We start from the raw sequence: 19,619 nt of genomic DNA on the forward strand, positions 1-19,619 counted from the left end.
AGATTGCAGCCTCTGCCCAGCCGCCACCCCATCTGGGAAGTGAGGAGCGTCTCTGCCTGGCCGCCCATCATCTGGGATGTGAGGAGCCCCTCTGCCCGGCGGCCCAGTCTGGGAAGTGAGGAGCGTCTCTGCCTGGCCACCCGTCGTCTGAGATGTGGGGAGCGCCTCTGCCCCGCCACCCCGTCTGGGATGTGAGGAGCGCCTCTGCCTGGCCGCGACCCCGTCTGGGAACTGAGGAGTGTCTCTGCTCGACCGCCACCCCATCTGGGATGTGAGCAGCGTCTCTGCCCGGCCGCCCTGTCGGGGAAGTGAGGAGCCCCTCCGCCCGGCAGCCGCACCGTCCGGGAAGTGAGGAGCATCTCCGCCTGGCAGCCGCCCCGTCCGGGAGGTGGGGGGCGCCTCTGCCCAGCCGCCACCCCGTCTGGGAGGCGTACCCAACAGCTCATTGAGGGCGGGCCATGATGACGATGGCGGTTTTGTCAAATAGAAAAAGGGGGAAATGTGGGGAAAAGGAAGACAAATCAGATTGTTACCGTGTCTGTGCGGAAATAAGTAGACATAGGAGACTCCATTTTGTTCTGTACTAAGAAAAATTCTTCTGCCTTGGGATGCTGTTAATCTATAACCTTACCCCCAACCCCGTGCTCTCTGAAACATGTGCTGTGTCCACTCAGGGTTAAATGGATTAAGGGCGGTGCAAGATGTGCTTTGTTAAACAGATGCTTGAAGGCAGTATGCTCGTTAAGAGTCATCACCACTCCCTAATCTCAAGTACCCAGGGACACAAACACTGCGGAAGGCCGCAGGGTCCTCTGCCTAGGAAAACCAGAGACCCTTGTTCACATGTTTATCTGCTGAGATTCCCTCCACTATTGTCCTATGACCCTGCCAAATCCCCCTCTCCGAGAAACACCCAAGAATGATCAATAAATACTAAAAAAAATAAAATAAATAAAATAAAATAAATGCATAAAAGTGTTTTGAAAAGTAAAAACAATTTTTAAAAGATAAATAAAGTATAGGAAACTTACCCTATCAGATATCAAGACATATATTACAAAACTATAATAATGAAACAGAGTGGCATTTGACAAGCATAGAAGTAGATCAAAATACTGAAAAGAAAGCTCAGAAACAAAGCCATAGATGGATGGAAATGTGGTATATAACAGCATCAGAAATGAGTGAGACTAGGAGAGACTGCTCTGTAACTCGTATTAGGACATTTGGCTCTCCCTATCAAAAAAATAAAACTAGTCTCATCTATGTGCAAAAATGACTAGTTTTTAACCATTTTTAATTTCTGAGAGGTATAAAAGTAGATGCTTTTCCAATATGTTCACGTTAGTTGTCTCTGAAGGTTGTGGGGTTGAGATTTTGGAGGACATTGAGAAGGAGAGTTTCTAAAGAATATAGTAGAAACTAGGTAGAATATATGAGGTCTTTTCATTATATTCTTATTTTGCTTTGCATTTTATTAGGTTTATGCAAAATTAATTGTGGTCTTCACCATTACTTTCAGTAGCAAACACCGCAATTACGTTTGCACCAAGCTAAGAGCAAAATTTTAAATAATTACTAAAAGGAAAGAAAAAAATTGAGGAAAAAGTGAGAGGTCAGCCAAGTAGAAATTCTTCCTCCAGCAACCTCCTCCTTCTTCTCGTTCCATATCTGTGGATGCTGGTTTCCTCTCCCCATGATTTGCTAAACTGAGGGTTCCAATTTTTTATTTTATTTTATTTTTTATTTGAGACAGGGTCTCACTCTGCCACCCAGGTGGGAGTGCAGTGGCGTAATCACAGCTCACTGAAGCCTTGACCTCCCAAGTTCAAGCAATCCTCTCACCTCAGCTTTCCGAGTAGCTGAGTATACAGGCACACACCAACAAGTCCCGCTACAATTTTTGGGGTTTTGTTTTTGCTTTTGTACGTCGAGACAGGGTTTTACCATGTTGTCCAAACTGGTCTCAAATCAGAGCTCAAGCAGTCCATCCGCCTTGGCCTCCCAGAATCCTGGGATAACAGGTGTGAGTGACCGTGCCTAGTCCCAAATGTTTTTTTCCAAGAATAAATTTAACTTTGGTTCAATCCATTATATAAACTTCAGGCTATGATCAGAATTAAGAAAATTTCATTTCCTTCTACTTACAAAAGAGAAAGGTAAAAACGGTCACATAGTTTAAAATGCAAATCACTGTTAAAATTTGTATTGCACTAAACAGCTTTTTGCCCATAAGCTTAGTATGCATACAAGGCACCTGCAAGTCATACATCAATTACAGTCCCGTATGCACATGCAGCGTCTTCATTATCCAAATGTGATCATAAAACTAAAATGTAATGCTTTACAAGTGTTTCCCTTGGTAGAAATTCTTGTCGAAGGCCCTTAGCCAATTTACATGTCTCAGTAATTCAAGTAGTCTATTACGTTCGAATACTCACTCTCCATCAAAAACATCTTTTTAAAACTTCCCTTGGAAAGGTAAATGGCATGCACCATTTACTGAGTACATTCAAGATATGAGGAAACTGTCCCAGTGAATTTTAAATAGGGTGCCTAAAAGCTAAAAGGAATCTTGCTTATCTAAGTCTTACCTGATTAAATTCTGGCAGACTTGGCATACTGGAGTACATCTAAATTAAAGAAATAAAACCTCTGTTAGTTTGTTGGTGTATCTGAAAATACATTTAATGCTTGTACAGTAAATATCTATTATTTTCCGTGATCTAGAAATCAAGGTTTGCTGAAATTCATATATCATGTTCCAAATATTCCATTATGGCATTTACCACATATAATTACTGCAGCAACTGTGATCTAATTAATACAACATTCAGTTTAGAACCAAAATACCTCAATTTAAATCTCATTGATTTAACAATTACTCTAAGCCCCAGTTTTTATATCTGAAAATAATATCTGCTTCATAAGGTTATTAAAATAATTATCAGAGATAATAATATGTAATGTGTCTTATGGTACCTGGTAAAGACAGTGTGTACAATAATGGTAGCTACTATTATTATTAAACTATGAAGATAACACAGATTTCTTGAGAATCAAGAAAATAGATATATGTAAACCACTTTAAAACCATAAAGCACTATCAAATAAGGGACATTTGGTATAATTACAAATTATCCTTTATTAATCTTTCTTTTTTATTATTCAGAAGAACCTTATAGATTTAGGGGTTAGCACTGTTGTCATCAATTATATTTTTGGGCCAGGCACAGTGGCTTATGCCTGTAATCCCAGCACTTTGTGAGGCTGAGGTGAGAGGATTGCTTGAGTTCAGGAGTCCAAGACTAGCCTGGGCAACATAATGAGACCTTGACTCTTATAAAAATTCAAAAAATTAGCCCTGTGTGCTGATATGTGCCTGTGGTCCCAGCTACTTGGGAGGCTAAGATGGGAGGGTTGTTTGAGTCCAGGAGGTCGAGGCTTCAGTAAGCCAAGATCATGCCACTGTACTGCAACGTGGGGGACACAGCAAGATCCTGTCTCAAAATATGTGTGTGTATGTGTGTCTGTGTGTGTGTGTGTGTGTGTGAAGAAGTATTAACAGGGAAGTCTGGTTAAAATAATGGAAGAAAAGGTAATGTTCCTAAAATAAGGGCCGCTCTAAGTTATTCAGAAACTAATATTCAGGACTTTTATTTCTTCCTGTCCCAGCCTTTTGGGAATGCCTTTTCTCAGAAGCTTTCCTTCAACAGTAAATTGAAAATGAGAAGGAAAAAGATGTTATAATCAAGTGTATCAGATTTGTTTCTTATTGGGAGCTACAAAAATAATAAAACAAACTTTTATCGATATTTTAAAAAGTGAATTATCACCCACTTCCTGTGCACCAATAATGAAGAAAACTGCAAAAAAGCCTCAATTCTGAGAATTTTACTAGGATCTAAAAAAAAGGCTGGCTAGAAGAAATAGCCATAATCATACATTAACTTTTATCTACAATCCCACAATATAGAGACAGTTTTTTCACTTGCTAAAAGTACATCATGCCTTGGAACATTCATGGAATTACAATCGTTGATACTCTTCTTGAGTCTATGGGCTAGTAAAAGACTCAGTAATTTCATCACTTTTTTTTGAGATTCAAGATTATTGTAAAAATGATTTTTTTATTCACAGACACAAAATGAGCCACCTGAATCAACTTGCATTCCATTGCAGTCACCACCACATGATGTCATAAAAAATGAAGGGGAAAAACAAGGTTATCTTGGCATACTATAAACCTTTCTTAAGCAGGTAAAAAGAGAATTTCCAATCACAAGACTTACAAATCATAGGTAATTCAATAAGGGTGGGACTAGTAAATATTTAACAAAGGCAAGGAACACTATTTCAGTCATCTCCAAAGAACTAGAATTTCAAAAACCTTACCATGCTACCCTTCATAACACATAGTTATGAGTTCTAAACCTTAAAGGCATATAAGGACAAATGCCCAAAAAAATCTAAAAATAGGTTGGTTCCTTTACTTAAAATATTACTCTTCTATTTTCCTTTTAATTTATTTTTCCAAGGGCAATGTCAATCTTAATTTCACAGACCTGATTACCCAGAGGAATTTTCCGTAGCCCTTTCTTCCCCTATCTTTCACTAGTTGCTTTTTTGACCTTTGTTTTACAAGTAGAGCTTTCAAAGCATTGTCAAGAACTCAGTAGTCAAACTCAAATTATTCCATTCTGCTACCGATTATCTGCTCAATCCAAAAGCCTATGGGCGCTCACTTCGGCAGCACACATACTAAAATTGGAATGATACAGAGAAGATTAGCATGGCCCCTGCTCAAGGATGACATGCAAATTCATAAAGCATTCCATAAAAATAAAGTCTATGGAAGGAAAACGGAACTGAAATTACCTGTTCATCTAATCTGGGCACAGTGTACTGAAATATACCAGTCACTATTTTCCACAGATACTTTAGTTGGGGATGAGAAACATTCACAATATTTTGAATATTCAGTATTCAGAAAATGTAATTTATTGATTCCAACCCAGTGAAATGGATGTAACACTAGATATTTCTGTAACGTCTATCCCCCCATCAAGAGGAACAGAAGAATCAAGTAGAATGAAATCCACGACAATATTAACAGTGACGGCATTAACAATAACTTCTTTATACTTCATTAAATTCCTTAAACAGATGTTTATCGCTCGGTGGCTCACGCCTGTAATCCCAGCACTTTGGGAGGCCGAGGTGGGTGGATCACGAGGTCAGGAGATTGAGACCATCCTGGCTAACACGGTGAAACCCTGTCTCTACTAAAAATACTAAAATTAGAAGGACGTGGTGGCAGGTGCCTGTAATCCCAGCTACTCGGGAGGCTGAGGCAGGAGAATCGCTTGAACCCAGGAGGTGGAGGTTGCAGTGAGCTGAGATTGCGCCATTGCACTCCAGCCTGGAGGACAAGAGCGAGACTTCGTCTCAAAAAAACAAAAAAAACAAAAACAAAAACACAGATATTTATCAAGAGCCTACTATGTGGCAGGCACTGTCACAGACACTGGAGTAAGAGTAAGGTAAAAATTGACAAGGTCCCTGTTCTTCCCAGATTTTCTACAATAATCATGCATTATTTTTATAAAGTGAAAGAAATAAACATTGAAAATTCTAACTTTATAGATATGATCAAAACTTCTAAACAAGTCATATTTCTAAGTTTCTATAAATAGTCCATCAGGTAGTGTTGCTTTTAAAAGAAGAATGTAATTGCAAATTTTACCTGTGAGGATTTTTTGAGCTGGGTATGATTGTGCTACATTCTCTCTTGTCAAATACTCCTTTAATCCAGGATTTCTGGGACTAAAAAGAAAGTGTCATTATTTTATACTCTAATTATGTGACAAAACGATGTAACCATAGTAGTTCCCGCAGGTAGGAAATACTCAAGTATCATGAATGCTAATTAAAATGCCAAGACCAACCCCACACAGGCTAAGCATTTACCAGTTTCTATTACAGATAACATAGGCACAAATAAGCCAAATGTGAACATTAAACAACACGCAAAGTGAATATGCCCATAATCTCACTTTGAGTAACAAAAGCCCTACATGAACAAACCCCTAGCAAGGAAGTAAAGATGTAACTGATATATCCTCTTAAATCTGCCAAAAGTCACTTTTATATCTTGTACCATAATCCTATGGAATAAATACCAAGCTACCAAAACTTCAAAATTTTTACCCATCAAGTCCCATTTTGACAAGATTTCACAGGAAGCTGGAAAGAGTGTCAGAGAAGAGATGTGACTCAGCAAGATTCGATACACATTCTGCAAGCATAGTTTTACCACTGGGTGTGTTGTTTCAGGTTGCACAGCCTAGAACTGTCCCTAAATCCAAGTGAGATGTTGATACTCACTCTTCCTCCTAATAAACTCTCTCCCATTCTACAGAATCCATATCATAGCCAAGCTCCTCCATAAGCTATATTACAAGTCCAGTGGCAGAGGACACTGGATGGACTATACATCCCAGCTACTTGTGAGTAGTTCTAATATAAAAATATTTTGGCTGTAAATGGTATAAGAATACGTGTCCTAGCCGGGCGCGGTGGCTCATGCCTGTAATCCCAACACTTTGGGAGGCCAAGGCGGGTGGACCACTTGAAGTCAGGAGTTCGAGACCAGCCTGGCCAACATAGTGAAACCCCGTCTCTACTAAAAATACAAAAAATTAGCTGGGCATGGTGGCAGGCAACTATAATCCCAGCTACTCAGGAGGCTGAGGCATGAGAATCGCTTGAACCTGGCAGGCAGAGATTGCAGTGAGCCGAGATTGCACCACTGCACTCTGGCCTGGGTGGCTGAGCGAGACTCTGTCTCAAAAAAAAAAAAAAAAAAAGAATATGTGTCCATATTACTTTATACACACATAGATATTAGAACAGAGATGAAAGGAAGGCTTTCTAAAAGGGAGCTTTTTCAAACTCCACGTCAGTGCAGTCCCCACCTCACTCTTATATCTACTCCCATTCTACTGTGGAAGGAAATGCACTGGGCCAGAAAATATGCTACAAATCCAGCTGTGGTACCTCATTATCACACTATCCTCAAAAAAAGCTCAGTGGATCTTGTCCAACATGCACCAATCCTAAACGTAAGTGTTCATCACTGAACAGAACTGTAGATAATGGAAGTCCAGACTTTTTTAAGTAAAATAGAAAGGAGAAAAACAGAGATTAGTTGATGGGTTCCTGTGTATTTAAATCTTATCTATAAACAAGGAAAACTTCCCAGATCAAGGCCAGAGTCATCTTAAATCATTTTACTCTCTTATTCTTTTTGCATGTTCAGCAGCATTTTCTATGTATTAAAAGACATTCACTAAATTGGCAAAACACTAAAAAACTTGGGAAAACCCAGAGTCATACAATTTAATTATTTATTTATTTATTTATTTATTTTTTAATTTTTTTTGAGACGGAGTCTTGCTCTGTTGCCCAGGCATTCCAGCCTGGCTCACTGCAATCTGGCGCAATCTCAGCTCACTGAAACCACTGCCTCTAGGTTTCAAGCGATTCTCCTGCCTCAGCCTTCTGAGTAGGTGGGATGATAGGCGTGCACCAGCATGCCTGGCTAATTTTTGTATTTTTAGTAGCAACAGGGTTTCACCACGTTGGTCAGACTGGTCTCAAACTCCTGAACTCAAGTTGTCTGCTTGCCTTGGCCTCCCAAAGTGCTGGGATAACAGGCATGAGCCACCACATCCAACCCAGAATCATAGAATTTAAAAGGAACTAAATGAACAGGGAATTCAAAATCTATATTTCAATAAGAAATGACACAATCTGGCTGAGCGCAGTGGCCCACACCTGTAATCCCAGCACTTTGTGAGGCCGAGGCAGGTGGATCACTTGAGCCCAGGACTTCCAGACCAGCCTGGGCAACATGGTGAAACCCTGTCTCTACAAAATACAGGAATAAAAACAGCCGTGCATGGTGGCATGTGCCTATAATTCCCAGCAACCCAGAAGGCTGAGGTGGGAGGATTGCTTAAGCCCAGGGAAGTCGAGGCTGCAGTGAGCCATGATTGTGCCACTGCACTCTAGCCTGGGCGACAGAGTGAGACCTTGTCACAAAAAAAAGAAAGAAAGAAAGAAATGACACTGTCTTTTTGAATCAGTCAGCCCTGTCCCCTATTCAAAAACGTTAACAATTTCATTTATTCATTCTCCAAACACTTATTAAATACCTAATTTTTGCAAAGCACTGACAAACATGTTACAAAAAGTCAGTATGTCCTCAAAGAATTCTTCATTCTGAATTTCAAAATACCTGAATCTATGAATTCATTCAACAAATATTTTGAATAGGCCCCCACGCTGCATGCTGGGACTTCTATTGCAAACGAGACAAAGTTCCTGCTCTCAAGGAAGTTAGAATAAAAAGGAGGAAACAGATAAGAAACTGATATCATTAAACTTTATGTGCACCAATTAACTATTTTTTTAATTTTTTGTATTTTTCATGCCTCTGAGACAAGTTCAAGGCCAATTAACTATTAAAAACAGATGCTAAAAGGGTATCTAATGTAGAAGCCTGTATAGACAAAATAGGCAAGCTGTGCTCAACCATTCACTTCTTTCAAAATGCTGAATGGCAGCTTTGTAGTAGGACTACCTGAACAAATTATTCGATTTCTTCATGCCTGTTTGTCTATCAAAATGGGGATAATAATAGTACCTCATAGAACTATTGAAAGGATTAGATAAAGGTTTAGAATTCTTCCTGGGACTTATTAAGTCTGAATAAAGCTCAGGTATTATTACTAGCAATATTAAAAGTAAAAACTGGCTTTGGGTTAATGGTCTGGGAACTTAACTTTGATGTTTTTTTTTTTTTTTCATAGAATAATGCCTCCTGACCTCCAAATTTCCCTCACAGTTCCTCTCATACTATGATTTAATGACCTTTACAGGCTCACATCTTCCCTGGACTCCAACTCCTATAGGCCCCATGCCAGTCATTTCTATTGCCCCAGGGCCTAACCCAATGATTGTTGAATGAGCAACAAACATGCTGAAAATAGAACTTCAGGAACCCATGTATACCATTTTCCCTCCAAAGGTGTAAACAGGAAGCCCGTGTCATAACAAGAATGTGGAAACTTTCCTCCTTCAACTCCGGTTATCTTATCTCAAAACTACCAGAAAAAAAAAAAAAAAAAAAGCAGCCTTTAGCTTGAAAATGTTTCAAATAATTCTCAATTTAGAACTTTACTTCCCACCCTGCCAACCTCGTAATAGTTCCTTTGCAATATACTCTCCAGCACACTTCCGAGAGGCCTCCATGTTCAGTTCAACAGAGAACCAAATGTTTGTTGGTTCTGATAGGACAAACACCAAGTGTGCTAGCTTCTGCCACTAGAGCAGCAAATTTGTTGTGGTCGTGGTAGTTGAGAGTAAGGATTTTGACATTTCTGCAGCTATCATGGCAGTCTTCATCGACTGGATGTTTTTTGCTTTTTAATTGTTGTGATTTAGGGGAGGGAAAGGCAAAGGAGAAAGAAGGGAAATGGTGTGTTGGTCTCAATTTGTGTCATCCTAAAACATAATCAGATTTTATATCTAATCTTTGGCCTGAGGTCAGGCTGGGGAATTGCAAAGAAATGTTCACAGACTAACATAGTGAGATATCTTGGGGAGGGATCCAAGTCTGAATGTGAAATTCATTTATGTTTCATATACATCTTATATGCACAGACAAAAGGTAATTTTACACAATATTTTTTAAAAATTTATACATAAAATTGTCCGGGTGTGGTGGCTCACGCCTATAATCCCAGCACTTTGGGAGGCCAAGGCGAGCAAGTCACTTGAGGTCAGGAGTTCGAGACCAGCCCGGACAACATGGCAAAACCCCATCTCTACTAAAGATACAAAAATTAGCTGACGTGGTGGCGGGCGCCTATAGTCCCAGTTACTCAGGAGGCTGAGGCATGAGAATCACTTGAACCCAGGAGGCAGAGGTTGCAGTGAGCCGAGATCATGCCACTGCACTCCAGCCTGGGTGACAGAACAGGACTCTGTCTCTAAATAAATAAATAAATAGTTTTATGTGTGAAACAAAGTTTTTTTGTTTTGTTTTGTTTTTTGTTTGGTTTTGTTTTGTTTTTTTGAGACGGAGTTTCTCTCGTTACCCAGACTGGAGTGCAATGGCACGATCTCGGCTCACTGCAACCTCTGCCTCCCAGGTTCAAGTGATTCTCCTGCCTCAGTCTCCCAAGTAGCTGGGATTACAGGTTCCTGCCATCACATCGAGCTAATTTTTGTATTTTTAGTAGAGATGGGGTTTCACCATGTTGGCCAGGCTGGTCTCAAACTCCTGACCTCAAGTGATCCACCCGCCTCGGCCTCCCAAAGTGCTAGGATTACAGGTGTGAGCCACTGTGCATGACTGAAACAAAGTTTTAACTGCATTTCAACTGCCACCTGCCACATGAAGTCAGATGTGAAATTTCCCACTCATGGCACTCAAAAAGTTTCAGATTTTAGAGCATTTCACATTTCAGATTTTCAGATTGGGGATGTTCAAACTGTATTTCCGCTTTATGGCTTTTTAGGGTTCCCAGATAAATTATCTTGGGGTACTCTCTGAGAAGGCATAATTTCACAGATGTTCCTTAATCTTCAAAAAAGTGACTTTTTTTTTTGAGACGGAGTCTCGCTCTGTCTCCCAGGCTGGAGTGCAATGGCGCGATCTCGGCTCACTGCGAGCTCCGCCTCCCGGGTTTTACGCCATTCTCCTGCCTCAGCCTCCCGAGTAGCTGGGACTACAGGCATGCACCACCTACGCCCGGCTAATTTTTTTTTGTATTTTTGGTAGAGATGGGGTTTCACTGTGTTAGCCAGGGTGGTCTCGAACTCCTGACCTTGTGATCCGCCCACCTCGGCCTCCCAAAGTGCTGGGATTACAGGCATGAGCCACCGCGCCCGGCAACCTTTTTTTTTTTTAAAAAACATCCACAAGTTTGCATGATTGGAGGTAAAGGGAGACAAAGATAACAGGTCATTTGTTTTCTTTCTACAACTTTTTTGCACCTTAAAAAAAATCTATCATCTAACAACTACTTCTTCAGTGGAACTGATAACTGACTCCCATTTTGATTTCCTGCATTCTCTCTTACACACATCACAGCACTAACAATGTTTGCTTGCATTCACTGGACCATCTCTCTCTCTCTCTTAACCTTATTGTAATCCACTTCAAAAGAGGGCATTATTTTATTTATCTTGGAATTCACAACACTAGAATGGGTCAAATAGACAATATTTTCAGACTCCAGATCAACATTTGTTATTTTTTCTTCAGAGTGCCTCCCTTGAAGCAAGAATCCCTTCAAAGTGCCAGGTAGATGGACATCAGGATGTACCATCAATCAATCTGTCGGCTCAGGGAATCCATCAGTGCAAAGCCAGCCCATCCACTTTCAAGTGTCAGCTCAGGGCCTTCTATCAGGTTCTGTCCAAATTCTGCAAGGATACCTACCTGACACTTGATCCAAGAGGGGCAGTCTCAGAAAAACAGCATCCAAGCTAAAAATATCTAAAAACCAAGTTCCTGTTCCACCAACACTACCAGAAAGTGTGTTGACTGATTTTCCACTAAATACTCTGTCCAGGAGGCAGAGAACACAAAGTAATCTTACACCTTCATCTCACTTTGGTGGTAAAAGGTGAGCACTATTTAGCTGGTAGTAATTTATTTTTGGTAACATCTCTAAAAATTGAATGTCAACTAAATAATTCACAATTCCCTAAAAAGCCATTTCTCCTGAGTAGTTGAGAAATTTTACTAACATTTTCACATAGTGCTTTGCTAAGCAAAGGCATTTAGAACCTTGGAATGAGGCCTGGTGCAGTGGCTCATGCCTGAATCCCTGTACTTTGGGAGGCCGAGGTGGGTGGATCACCTGAGGTCAGGAGTTCGAGACCAGCCTGGCCAACATGATGAAACCCTGTCTCTACTAAAAATACAAAAAATTAGCCACGCGCAGTGGTGGGCGCCTGTAATCCCAGCTACTCAGGAGGCTGAGGCAAGAGAATCGCTTGAACCCAGGAGGTGGAAGTTGCAGTGGGCTGAGATCGTGCCACTGCACTCCAGCCTGGGCAACGAGAGAGAAATTCCCTCTCAAAAAAAAAAAAAATGGAACGTCAGAATGAATTTCTAGATTATATAAACTCAAGAGTAAAGGAGTAAAACATTTATAAATCTTCCTGGAGCCAAATAGGGGATTAGAGGAACTCAACAGTAACCTTCCAAGTAAAGTGCATCAGAAAGGTGAAAAGTGAAGTGATATCATACCCCTTCCTTCCTCTTTCCAAATTGGTTGAAGCCCTCATTATTTCAGCCCCAAAACCCAATTTCAAAATAGCAGCAAAAGACATCCTTTTCCTCAGTTGTCACTCACGCTTCAGGGTTTAACCAGTCTCCTGGGGAATAAAACATGCAAATGAAACATTTGTAATTTCAGATCTTGTTAAATCATTCTGATAAAAAGGGAAGAGGAAATGGAAGCCTCCTTTATGAGTGTACTTTACAACTGTCCCTCGATAGTAAAATACAGAGATTTAACCAAATGCTGGGCCTATTTGTAGTACAACCACTCTAATCTGGTTAGATTTTCCACCTACATGCACTCAATTCTCTCCAATTTCCAAGCTCCAAAATGCTCACAAATTTGTTATCTATGTACACAGATGGTCTTCATTTATGCTCCAAATATCTTGTTAAATTATCCAAAACTTTACTAGTACTACATGCAAATGAACTACATGACCTAAAATAAAGTCTTTTTTGGAGTGGCTCATGAAACTATGCTTTTATTTTTGTTTTAATACAGAGTCTTGCTATGTTGCCCAGGCTGAAGTGCAGTGGCTATTCACAGGCGTAATCACAGCACACTGTGGCCTTGAACTCCTAGGATCAAGTGATACTCCTGCCTCAGCCCCCTGAGAATCTGGGACTACAGATATGTACCACCATGACTGGGGAAAATATACTGTTAAATAATTGACTTTTAGGAAACTTACCAACCTCTCAGACAATAAAGCCTTTATTAGAAGTTACATGTTTGGCCAGGCATGGTGGCTCATGCCTAGAATCCCAGCACTTTGGGAGGCCATGGCTAGAGAATCATTGAGCCCAGGAGATCAAGGCCAGCCTGGGCAACATATCGAGACCCCGTGTCTACATCCAATAATATAAAAAATAGAAACATTTTTAAAAAGAAGTTACAGGTTAAATTTTATTTATGACATTCATAGTAAGGTTTATATAGACAATGGAGATTATTTGTCTTATTTTTTTCAGTATAGCACAGCACAAAGAAGACACAACTGGATTTTGCTCCTTAAAATTTGGTGGACACTCATACCGCATGTGTAACTTAGACAAATTCAAAAGCTTTGCTAAAAGAATGAGAGAAGGCTAAAAGGTGAAAAATAAGACAGAGAGAAAAACAGTTTTAATAGTGTGGGCACTTTCACTGTCATTCCACTATCAGTAGGTTTGATTTTTTTGGGGGGGTTTTTTGTTTTTTTGTTTTTGAGACAGAGTTTCACTCTTGTTGCCCAGGCTAGAGTGCAATGGCGTGATCTCGGCTCACTGCAACCTCAACCTCCCAGATTCAAGCGATTCTCCTGCCTCAGCCTCTTGAGTAGCTGGGATTACAGGCATGCCCCACCACACCCGGCTAATTTTGTATTTTCAGTAGAGACAGGGTTTTACCATGTTGGCCAGGCTGGTCTTGAACTCCTGACCTCAGGTGATACACCCACCTCAGTCTCCCAAAGTGCAGGGATTACAGGCGTGAGCCACCGCATCCAGCCTCAGGAGTATCTTATTTCCAAAAGCAGCAGTTCTGAAACTTCTTGAGCTTAGGATCCTTTCATAATCATAAAAACTACCAAGTACTCCAAAAAGTATTTTGTTTATTTAAATTATGTCTACCAATATTTACCACATATGAAATTAAAACTGAGACATTTAAAAATATTTACTCATTAGTTCATTTTAACCTGTTACATGCTAACACAAAAATTTTCCAAAAAAGTTCATAAACAGAGCACTGTCTTATGTTTTTGCAAATCTCTTTCATGTCTGGCTAAAGATGGCTAGATTCTCATGTTTGCTTCTGCACTCAATCCTTTGCAATAAGTGGTTTTGCTTGAAGTATACAAAGAAAATCTGCCTCACAGAGACATGTAGTTGAAAAGGGAGAGTATTTTAATGGCCTTTTTAGATCATTGTGTATTCATCATGTACCTTTGGGAAAACTCCACTGTACACTCATGAGAGAATATGTCAAAAGGGCAAATAGCATCTTAGTACCATTATGAAAATAATTTTGACTCTGAGGACCCTCTGAAAAGGTCTTAGAGACCTCTAGGAGTCCTTGGACCACATACAGAGAACTACTGCACACAAGTGACTGTGTGTAGACACTAGAGTAGAGTCTGTGAGAGCAAGAATATACCATTCCCCAGATGGTCTCAGTTCCCACATGCATATCTTAGTCTGCATACCTCATCTTAATGAGTAGATTCTAGATCCCCTGTTTAATCTGGTACTCAACTGAAGAAAGTTCCAACACAAGATAAAATCTTCATGTACTGTATTTTATGCTCAATGAAAGGGACTTTTCAAGGGTAGTTTGGAATGCATTCAATTTCTAAACTTACAGCCAACTTTAATGCCTACCACACCCACCCTCCGGAAGATGTCGTTAAATTCAGTGACCTTGGGAAGCTTGCGAAGTGTGGAACCAGCCTTTTACAATCCATAGGCAGGATACATCCTATCAGTTTATCCACCTCTTTTAAAACATTGAAACCTCGAAAGGAAGAAACAAATGAAAAGAAAAATTGATACCTCTAAGAATAATAGGTTTATTCATTCATTTAAAAATAAAATACTTTGATGGCCAGATGCAGTGGCTCACGCCTGTAATCCCAACACTTTGGGAGGCCGATGCACAGGGTCACGTGAGGTCAGGAGTTCCAGACCAGCCTGGCCAACATGGCGAAACCCCAACTCTATTAAAAACAAAAAAAAATTAGCTGGGCATGGTGGCACAGGCCTGTAATCCCAGCTACTCAGGAGGCTGAGGCAGGAGAATCACTTGAATCCGGGAGACAGAGGTTGCAGTAGGCTGAGATTGCGCCCCTGTACTCCAGCCTGACAGAGCGAGACTCCACAAAAAAAAAAAAAACTTTGACACCTCATGTTATTCTAATTAAAATAAATAAAACAAAAAAGTGTCCCGCCGGGTGTGGTGGCTCACGCCTGTAATCCCAACACTTAGGGAGGCCGAGGCAGGTGGATCACCTGAGGTCAGGAGTTTGAGACCAGCCTGGTCAACATGATGAAACCCCATCTCTACTGAAAATACAAAAATTAGCTGGGCATGGTGGTGCATGCCTGTAATCCCAGCTACTCGGGAGGCTGAGGCAGAAGAATCATTTGAACCCAGGAGGTGGAGGTTGCAGTGAGCTGAGATCATGCCACTGCACTCCAGCCTGGTTGACAGAGCGAGACTCCATCTCAAAAAATAAAATAAAATAAAATAAAATAAAAAGTGTCCCAAATGCCACCAGCAAATGAGAAGCACTTATGTTAACAAATGGATACTAAGTAAGGAAGTGGGTCATAAATGTCACAATCGTAGGCAACAGGACACGAGTGAAGGAGAAATTCCTTCTGCCTGTAGATACCTGAGATGTTTTCATGGAAGACATGGAATTTATGAAAGTTCTTGAAAGACAACAAAGGTTTTAAAAGGTGGCGAGTGTGTCCATGGTGGTTAGAAACGTGGAGATTTCAGCCTAGAGGAAAATTTAGAAGAGGTTCACTTTAAGGTGATGACAAAAGCCATGAGGTCACTGAAGGACAGATAATAGAGACGATCAAAGGGTCAAGAACTTTCAGAAACATCTAAACAAGGATGCAGAAGAAAGAGTTTGGGGGATAGAGAATAGAGACTTACTAGCCAGGATGGTGGTCTGATACCTGAATTAGGGAAGGGAGAAAGTTTCTCAGTTTAGTAAAATGTTTGCATCATTACCAAAGTAGAAAATTTCAGAGACAAACTGATAAGACATACTTAATACTAAAAAGAAGATAAGAAGAATGGCAATTTTGTCCACGATGAACAAATCAATTTCAAGAGATTCAGGAAAAAGGTTGTAAAACAGAGGAGATAGGTAGTTAGTGTAAGATTCTCTTCAGAGAGGCAATACTAAAAACAACAGTCAGGGCCGGCCTGTAATCCCAGCACTTTGGGAGGCCAAGGCAGGCAGATCACAAGGTCAGGAGATCGAGACCATCCTGACTAACATGGTGAAACCCCGTCACTACTAAAAATACAAAAAATTAGCCAGGCGTGGTGGCACGCACCTGTAGTCCCAGCTACTCGGGAGGCTGAGGCAGGAGAATCACTTGAACCCAGGAGGCAGAGGTTGCAGTGAACCGAGATAACGCCACTGCACTCCAGCCTGGGCAACAGAGCGAGACTCCATCTCAAAAAAAAAAAAAAACTGTCATAAATGGACGATATAAAGCAAAAGCCAACACTAAAGTAGTCTGTCGTATCTGCCAAAGGCTGGGAGGGCTAAATGTCTTAGGTGCTTTAGCTAAAGCAATATTCACAATTCTGTGGCTCATCACAGTACTATTTATTCCCTCTTCACCGAGAAGGAGCAGGTTCTAATGCTAGTGCCAGAGATCTTTTACATGACGTTTTATAGGCACAATTTATTTTATGTTGAGAAAACAGGACTTTGTAGACTAAGGGAGAAGTCAACAAAAAGAGAGAGAATGAAGATGCAATGAGCGAATGGAAATGACTGTAGAGATCTCGGAGAGCGGTGGGGAGGGAAGGAAGGAAGGAAATGGTATGGACAGCTGAAGAGGAAGGCTCTGCCTTGAAGTAATCTTATATCTCTGATAGATATCAGAAAGAATGACAAATTTTCCTTCTTGGTAATTTTGCCCAAGACCTTATTATCCATGTTCTATAGAAACTGATAGCCCGTTTAGCTCTGGAGGTTGCCAACTTCAGCATTTATTTTTGCCCCTCTTACCCAGAGAGAAAGGATGGTAGGAAACACCCATGTGCATTCACAGACCCCCTTTTTATTACCCACACTTCTCAGTATAGCAGCACAGTATAGGACATTTCCCAAAGTAGGTTCTACGGATCACAAAGCATATGAAATCCTCTCTCACCAAAGTATCTGCTAAATTTAAAATAGTTGAAAAAAATAATGAATTCAATTAAATACCTAGGATACACCTATAGTATCTCATTGGATGCCCCATGGGGAATATAATATTCCTAAAACACAACATTGCAGGAATTTCCCTAATAAGCTAATAACCTAAAAACATGTACCTTTGAATACGTGGGTCTGCAGACATCTACACTAAGGGAATAGGAGTTTGGGATAAAGGATAAGAGTAAATGTAACTGGGGATCATGGGCATTCAATAAATCATGTCAAGCTATAATGAAAGGAAAAAAGAAAGGGAGGAAAAACAAGATAACACTGTTTTCTTCTGTAGCCTGTAGGTAATCTCTACCAGCAAACTAGAGAAATCTTGTTCTCCCTGGGTGAGTGACCCCAGGAATTGTTAATTTCCAGCTGTCCAGCTATAAAGTTTCATGAACATTCCTTTAGCTGCACTTAGAAATAGGCACTCCACGGGCGGGGCGCAGTGGCTCACGCCTGTAATTCCTGCACTTTGGGAGGCCGAGGTGGGTGGATCACCTGAGGTCAGGAGTTCAAGACAAGCCTGGCCAACATGGTGAAACCCCATCTCTACTAAAAATACAAAAATTAGCTGGGTGTGGTGGTGTGTGCCTGTAATCCCAGCTACTCAGGAGGCTGAGGCAGGAGACTTGCTTGAATTCGGGAGGCTTGAATTTGGGAGGTTGCAGTGAGCCAAGATCGTGCCACGGCACTCCAGCCTAGGTGACAGAGAGATACTCCATCTCAAAAAAAAAAAAAAGAAAAAGAAAAAGAAAAGAAAAGAAATAGGCATTCCACTTCTATTTTTAAAAAATAATAATAATTACAATAGCTTCAAGTAAACCCTCTATAACTGTGTGCCTAAATTGCCACATAGCAAAAAACAATCAAAACAGATAGTTACAATGTTATAACTGTGACAAAGCTGCACTTAGTTCTTATCTAGGTCCTCACTGTATCATCCATGGGATATGCTAAACCAGCTCCTGGCAATTTTTTTCTAATAGATAATATTGCAAATGGTATAAAATCCGGGAAGTACATCAGGTGATACAGGGAAAAGTTAAATTTCCCTCCCACCCCTGTTCCCCAGCCATCCAGTTTCCCTCTCAAAAGTTAACCTCTATTACAGTTTGTTGTGCATTCCTCTAAAGATAGTCAATGTGTTTACAGGTATATCCCCCAAAAAATTCTTACATAGATATAGGGAAATTATACATGCTGTTCTGCACCTTGTTTTTATTCTGATTAATAATGATATGTAATAACCTTATATATAGAATTGCTTCATTTTATGAGGCTGACCAGTATTCCCTAATATGGAAGTCCCATAATTGACTTAGCTAAGCACCTGGTCATGTATATATATGTTATTTTTCATCTTACACAACATACATACAGCATAGCTTTCATGTTCATGTAGATCTTCAGAATATACACCTGCAAGTAAAATTTCTAAGTCAACTCAGATTTCCACATTCCCCTCCATAGAGAGGTACCAATTTATAAGCACAATAGATGACTTACGAGCAACTTTTTTTTTGAGAGGGGGTCTCACTATATTGCCCAGGTTGGCCTTGAACTCTTGGGCTCAAGCAGCCCTCCCACCCTCACCTCCCGAGTATCTGGGATTACAAGCATGTGCGACCATACCCAACTCAGTAGTAACTTTTTTTTTTTTTTTTGAGACAGAGTTTTGCTCTTTTGCCCAGACTGGAGTGAAGTGGCACAATCTCGGCTCACTGCAACCTCTGCCTCCTGGGTTCCAGCAATTCTCCTGCCTCAGCCTCCTGAGTAGCTGGGATTACTGGTGTGCGCCACCATGCCCAGCTAATTTTTGTATTTTTAGTAGAGACAGAGTTTCACTATGTTGGCCAGGCTGGTCTCAAACTCCTGACCTCAAGTGATCCACCTGCCCTGGCCTCCTAAAGTGCTAGGATTACAGGTGTCAGCCACCATGCCTGGCTGCAACTTTTTAAAAATAGTGACAGAGTCTTGTTATGTTGGCCAGGGTAGCCTTGAACTCCTGGCCTCAAGCAATCATCCTGCCTTGTCCTCCCAAAGTGCTGGAATTACAGGCATGAGCCACCACACTCAGCCAACAGTAGCAGTTTTTAAGCATTAAGGAATACACTGAGATGGGATCTTGCTTTGTTGGCCAGGCTGTTCTCAAACCCCTGGCCTCAAGCAATCCTCCCACTGCAGCCTCCCAAGTAGCTGGGGTTGCAGGCATGAGCTGCCATGCCTGTGAGCTCTTTTTGAGACAGGGTTTCTCATTCCTGTGCCCAAGCTGGAGTGCAGTGGCACAATCTTGGCTTACTGCAACCTCCGCCTCGCAATGC

At 40.8% G+C, this 19,619-nt stretch overlaps 1 protein-coding gene and 1 non-coding gene across 2 annotated transcripts in view; one reads left to right on the forward strand and one right to left on the reverse strand.

Annotated features, from left to right (window-relative positions):
- TRPM6 (transient receptor potential cation channel subfamily M member 6) overlaps window positions 1–19,619 on the reverse strand; it is a 166,895-nt gene that overhangs the window by 130,368 nt on the left and 16,908 nt on the right. The window contains exons 2-3 of the mRNA XM_024930189.3: window positions 5,747–5,826; window positions 2,595–2,633 (exon numbers count right to left, since the gene is read on the reverse strand). Of these exons, the coding sequence (XP_024785957.2) occupies window positions 2,595–2,633; window positions 5,747–5,826 (119 nt within the window). The remainder of the gene's footprint in view (window positions 1–2,594; window positions 2,634–5,746; window positions 5,827–19,619) is intronic.
- Window positions 4,738–4,844, forward strand: LOC112440954 (U6 spliceosomal RNA). The gene has a single exon (XR_003028931.1). It is a non-coding gene; the product is annotated as a U6 spliceosomal RNA (small nuclear RNA).

This window comes from Pan paniscus, chromosome 11 (genome assembly GCF_029289425.2).
Source record: "Pan paniscus chromosome 11, NHGRI_mPanPan1-v2.0_pri, whole genome shotgun sequence".
NCBI classification, from domain to species: domain Eukaryota; kingdom Metazoa; phylum Chordata; class Mammalia; order Primates; family Hominidae; genus Pan; species Pan paniscus.